The 5,983-nt window shown below is 44.0% G+C and overlaps 1 protein-coding gene across 1 annotated transcript; it reads right to left on the reverse strand.

Annotated features, from left to right (window-relative positions):
- Window positions 1-1,495: 1,495 nt before the first annotated feature.
- Window positions 1,496-1,777, reverse strand: LAESUDRAFT_660168 (zinc finger protein; the record flags this gene model as incomplete). Its single annotated transcript, XM_040904853.1, has 1 exon — window positions 1,496-1,777. A coding segment is annotated over one exon (282 nt), but the record flags the coding sequence as incomplete, so codon positions are not given.
- Between the last annotated feature and the right edge of the window lie 4,206 nt (window positions 1,778-5,983).

Raw genomic sequence — 5,983 nt, forward strand, 5'->3', positions numbered from 1 at the left:
AACAAGGACTATTGTTATACATCGGCCTTTCGCTTCCTATTAGTTTAGCCAGAAGCCTAGATAGGCACGATGTTCACACTGGAGAACAAAAGGGAAACCAAGATAGGCATGATGTGCACACGCATTACTGCGGCAACCATTGATCTTCCCACTTATTGTTCTACTTCCGGACATCCTATTATTTCATGTACGGCCATTTGCTTATACCCGTAGATAGGTAGCTTAGGTAAGGTAGCCCGCTGTACGTGTATATAAGACCAGCCATGTAGAGGACGAAACTTCAGATTGTTTCTCCTCGTCTACTACCGATAGCACTCACTGAGCCTACAAAGCTCCTTCATATATCTCTATCCCTTCCTTGCATTCGCCACATCGACTAGTAAGTCAGAAGGCTCTTGTGCCACTTAAGGGTTCAGGGGGATTCTTTGGGATCAGGGGGACCAGGGCGGCATGTTCCACGTGACTGTCCCTTTTTGTCTTTTTGATCTCTTGTCTGGTGTTACCGTGACAAATACTCTTCAAGCTCTACCTCTGAAAAGAAAACCTGCTCACAATTCATGGCATGAATGTCGCATCACACTTCTGCAGAGTCAATGAGCTTTTCTGCAGTGGAAATGACCACTTCTCAGTTTTTCGCATTGTCGGTGATGAGTGTGCAAGTCATAACGACTTTCAGTTGTGAGCTGCAAGAGGTGCAGTGGTCATCCTGATAAAGCTTGATCTTGCCGCAGTACGTGGTAGATTGCTGTATGCAGAGTACACAATATGGAGGAGTAGGCTCGAACACGAAATGTTGGGTGAGACCGAGCACAGTGGGGAAGTCGTAGCTGTAGATAAGATATACATTATGGATTCCAGAGTCTCTGATATGTGCTTGAAGCGCTGCATTGCTGTCGAAGTTTTTGTGACATTGCTGGCAGGACATCGGTGCCATAATGGACCTGTTGGGATTGATGAACAAGAACACAAGGCTAGTGGTGGCGATGTGTCCGTTCAGTAGTGTAATGTCTACAGCTCGGGAAAGTGATGCTAGAAGAGGGCACGTCCCATGATATTCGCTGCAACAGACCGATGCAGAAGATATCGATGAGGACAAAACGGGGGTTCAAGGGGTTACGGTGCTATATACTGTCTTCTCGAAGACCCCCCGGCCCTCTTCGAAACGCATGCTGAATGCGACCCTGAGCATCACAGCACTCGTTTTCAGCAACATACGGGTGCTGACATGCTCTTTTCAGTAGTAGATCAAAATATGAATAGTCCGTAATGCGACATGTCGAGCACAAGTACATACATAGCGACATGAGAGAATGCAGCAACAAGAAAGCGAACGATGCAACAAAATGATCACACATAGCAGATGGAGAGCAGATACACAGCATGAAAAAACCTGAAAAGCATATGCGGGCTGTGGAACAAAAACAGACTTACAAGCCAACAGTCTCATAAAATGCAAACCAAGATTACGCGAACAGCGAGTCCTCAAAGTTCAGCCTCACATAGTGAGGCAATGCATGTCACTTGTCAGTGACCCCACCATTTCCTGCACTGCCTTGTTGAACCGATGAACTCCACACTGCTCACTTTCTACGTGATGGCAGAGCGCACTGAGCATGCAGAACTCAGTGCCACAGCCCTGCCAACCACGTGGGCATTTATAGATTTCCTCATCGTGCGCTGGACTGTTGAGATGCTGATTTAGGCATCCAAGATGACTAAACTCCTTGTGGCAAAGAACACATTCGAATTTAGACCCATTCCACGATAGGCTCGTAGCTTGGGAAGGAGCGGCAATAAGTGGAGGGACTCACGAGCCACCGGGACCGGTGAGGAGACGACTTGCATTCGTGTGTGATAGTGGTCGTGCAACCGTGCCTCAAAACTGAAGACCTGAGACATGGCCACACAATTACTCACAGCTCAGGCGAGGAGGGTGCAAAGTTACTTACAAAGTCGCATGCTTCACAGTAGCAGTCACCGTGAATAGACCGCAAATGCATGATAAGATCTTTCTCACTCTCGAACATGTATTTGCAGCTCAAACAATATCAGTGATTTGCTGAACAATGCTCTTGAAGCTCTATCTCTGAAAAGAAGACCTGCTCACAATGCATGGCATGAACGTCGCATCACACTTGTACTGGCCAATGAGCTTACAGAGCTGCAAGAGGTGCAGCAGTGATGAGGCACGGTCTTGTAGTGCTTGATCATACTGCAGTACGTGATGAACTGTTGTCTGCAAAGTACACAATATAGAGGACTAGGCCCGAACACAAAATGTTGGGTGAGACTGAGCGCAGTAGGGAAGTCATAGCTGCAGATAGGGCAGACATTATGGATCACAGAGTCCCTGATATGTGCTTGAAGTGCTGCGTCACTTTTGAAGTTCTGGCGACATTGCTGGCAGGACGTCAGCACCATAATGGACCTGCTAGGATTGATGAAGAAGAATGGAAAGTCGTGGAGACTTGGAGACGTGTCCATTCAGGAATGTAATCTCTACAGCTCGAGAAAGCTCGAGGAGGGCGCGTCCCACGATATTCGCTGCAATGGATCGATGCAGAAGATATCGATGAGGACAAGATGGCGGTTCAAATGTTGAAGAGTTTTACAGCACTACATACCGCCTTCTCGAAGACCCCTGGTGAAACGCATGCTGAATGTGACCCCAAGCATTGCAGCATTGGTTTCCAGAGAGTCCGGCATATGGGTACCAGCACAATCTTTTCAGCAGAGCACACCGACAGCCAGAGTTATAATGCATCACGAGCACGGCTTATGCATCACGATAGCCATGCTCGAAAACATCATGCCCTATGCCTGAGTACTACTTGTAGATTCTCCGAAACGTGGCCAAGTGCAATAGGCACCCATAGTGCTGGTTTGCTTCCGGTGCCACAAAGCTCTTGCAAAGCTTGTTCGAGACTCGAGTCGATTTCTGTGGTGGCGTGAATACAGATATGCATGCGGCTTCCTGTGTTGACATCTTTCAAGTTCTCGGACTTTGCTGGTACACTCAGTTCTTCTGTCTCCCGACGACACAGAAGAAATGCAAGTTGCGCTGCTCGCATTTCATGGACTCAGCACAAAACTTGAGCTTCTGCAATGTGACAAGCACGTCTACGAGTCTCTGTATAAATTATTTCGCAGCACTGGACAGCTGACTATACTTGGACTGTCACAGGCTGCGGATGCAAACTAAAAATGACGAGATAATTTGTGGCAGACCATATACGCATCGGGTCCATTTGTAGGCTCCGTGTTGAAGGAATAATATATTCCAAGTAATCTACGAAGATCATAATATGAAGAAGGGTATGGAAGGACAATGTCCAATGATATAATCCCAAGAGATCATATGATAGGACATTGACCAATCAGGATATTCATAGAGTATCATACGACACTGAGTAAATATGCCATTGGCCAGTTAGATACTGTAGTATTACTCATCTATGTAAGTAGACAGTGGCTGTAGATACCAGAGGTCCTAGACCCGGTATATGGGGTCTTTACCCACATGTATATATACCAGGTAGCTACACCACAATCTATAGTGACTTCTCCACTGAGAGACTTGACCCCTTCATTGGGAGTCTTGTAGCCTTGCCCACAAAGTCCTCACTGCATAGTGTCAAGCCTGTGCCTGCTGCTGGTAGCACACAGCCTCATTTATCAGGTTATGAGCCCCGCTTCAACCTTGACACCCTGCAACTGCGCTCTTTAGCGCTCAACTAGGTCACCTGACCAGTTACCCATTTTGGTATTTCTTTATTGGGAAACCATAACATTTATTATTTGTGATAAGTACCTTATTGGGAAAATCCAAAAATAAATTAGGCATATTTGCGCCTGTATGGGCGCTATATAAATACACATGTTTGTTGATTAGTATCTTATTGAGAACACACAAATATACATTTATCACTCCATTTGATCCTCCAGACACAGTCTGACGTCGACACTACCCTTGTATAAAATCCTTGAAAATTTATTCATGAGATTATGGTCGCATAGAATGGTCCACGCAGGTGCTTGACACTTGAAACTGGATTGTTCACACAATATGCAATCAAGTATTGACACCATTTGGATGGTAAATTGTTGTACATTCATTAGACATTGATCTACACAATAGATATGTACACCCAACGACTGAAATGTCATTAAACTATTTTTTTTTCTTTCCCCTTCCTCCCACCCTCCTGTTCCTCTACCACACAGCCATTATGCTGTACATTCCACACGGTCTCCCAACAATGAACCCGACTTGTGAAATGTGGGGGTGATATGAAGAAAATATAGACATATATCTATAGGGAAAGGAAACACCCAATCATAGATTAGGGGGTGCTCCTCACAAGTCCCAACCCAATCATAGATTAGGGAGTGTGCTATTAAGCACATCAAGCTTACCATGTAGACAAGTAAACACACTAGTCTTTTCATGCGAGTATCTGACTAGTCATCAGATATCTATGGTAATGCGAGTATTTTTCAAGGCTCGGCTAGCATCTTGACAGACTGCTTAAGCCCTTTAAAGCTTATAACATTGATTGATGCGGCATTTAGTCCTGAGCATGACAATTAAACTGCATCACATTTATGGCAGTCATCCATATATAGTTCATGATGATGTAGACTGTTGTTGACAAACTCCACTGTCGCAGCAAGCTCGTTATTCACTTGACAATGATATTTCTAAATCAGGAAATTAGTATAGGATACTGCGAAGGCAAGCAGAAAACAATCCAACTGAGCATAGTGATAGCTAACCGAGATTGCATTCATACTAGTTCTTACATCACAAAGAACCGCTGTTTTTCCTTAAAATGATTAGAAACCAAATAAAGCCAGCCCAGATTGTGGAGTTATCAAATCTGAAGAAGTGCATGACACTTGACTAGCCAAAATATTTGATCAAATCTTGCATACCAGATCTTCACTCGATCGAATATCCATTTGCATAGTATACTGTGAAATATACTGTGACAAATAGGGCAGATACTGTCCCTGAAACAAATTCCTGTTTCTAAATACTTTAGTGAAGTAAGGGCAAGCATAGTCCCTGAAACAAAACCCTTGTTTCTAAAAAGCATTTGGATCTGGGCAGCTTTGAGCGCCCTATGGCACGTGACTTTGCAAGATTATGTAATAAAAAACATATACTGGTTGAGTTTTGAACTTGGTACTTCACCGCCCTCATGGCACAGTGGAAGCATCCATGGGAGCACGACAAGAACGTGTGAATTCGACAATGACTGACGACAGCGTTGGACAACTGGTGAAGCCCAGTATCCGGAGTGATACTGAAGGGCCGTGGCAGGGCCTTAAATGTCTCTTTTTACAAATCATGCATTTATACGACCTTGGCATGTTGTTAAACTGTTCAATTTTTGGCAGCTTTGAGCGCCATGAATGACCTAGCGCAAGTCATTAAACTGCAAGCACCTTGACCTGAAGCAAGTCTTTAAACTGCATCAAATGGCAATCACCATGATGATTAGCCAAGTTCACTTTATTATGCCTGGTTTAAACCTTGTCATAGTATCTTATGATGTTTGTTGATGACCATAGTTCTAGTGGCCCATGCTCATACTCATCTAAGATATATTGTGAACACAGGGCAAACACTGTCCTTGAAACAACACTCTTGTTTCTAAATGACCTGAGCAAGTCCATTTAAACTGCATCAATATAGGGCAAACATTGTCCTTGAAACAAAACAATTGTTTCTAAATATTTCAAACCCTGGAAGCTTGTACGCTTGCTTCCTCATTTCTTCATGACAACAACCCCACAGGAATGACTTGTTCATGAAACTCGTCAATAGTTCATAGAAACCATAGTACACACAATGATGTGATACATACTGTGATTATCTCGATTAAGAGAGGGTGTTGAAGGAATAATATATTCCAAGTAATCTACGAAGATCACAATATGAAGAAGGGTATGGAAGGACAATGTCCAATGATATAAT

The sequence above is a fragment of the Laetiporus sulphureus genome (assembly GCF_001632365.1).
Source record: "Laetiporus sulphureus 93-53 unplaced genomic scaffold LAESUscaffold_42, whole genome shotgun sequence".
NCBI classification, from domain to species: Eukaryota; Fungi; Basidiomycota; class Agaricomycetes; order Polyporales; family Laetiporaceae; genus Laetiporus; species Laetiporus sulphureus.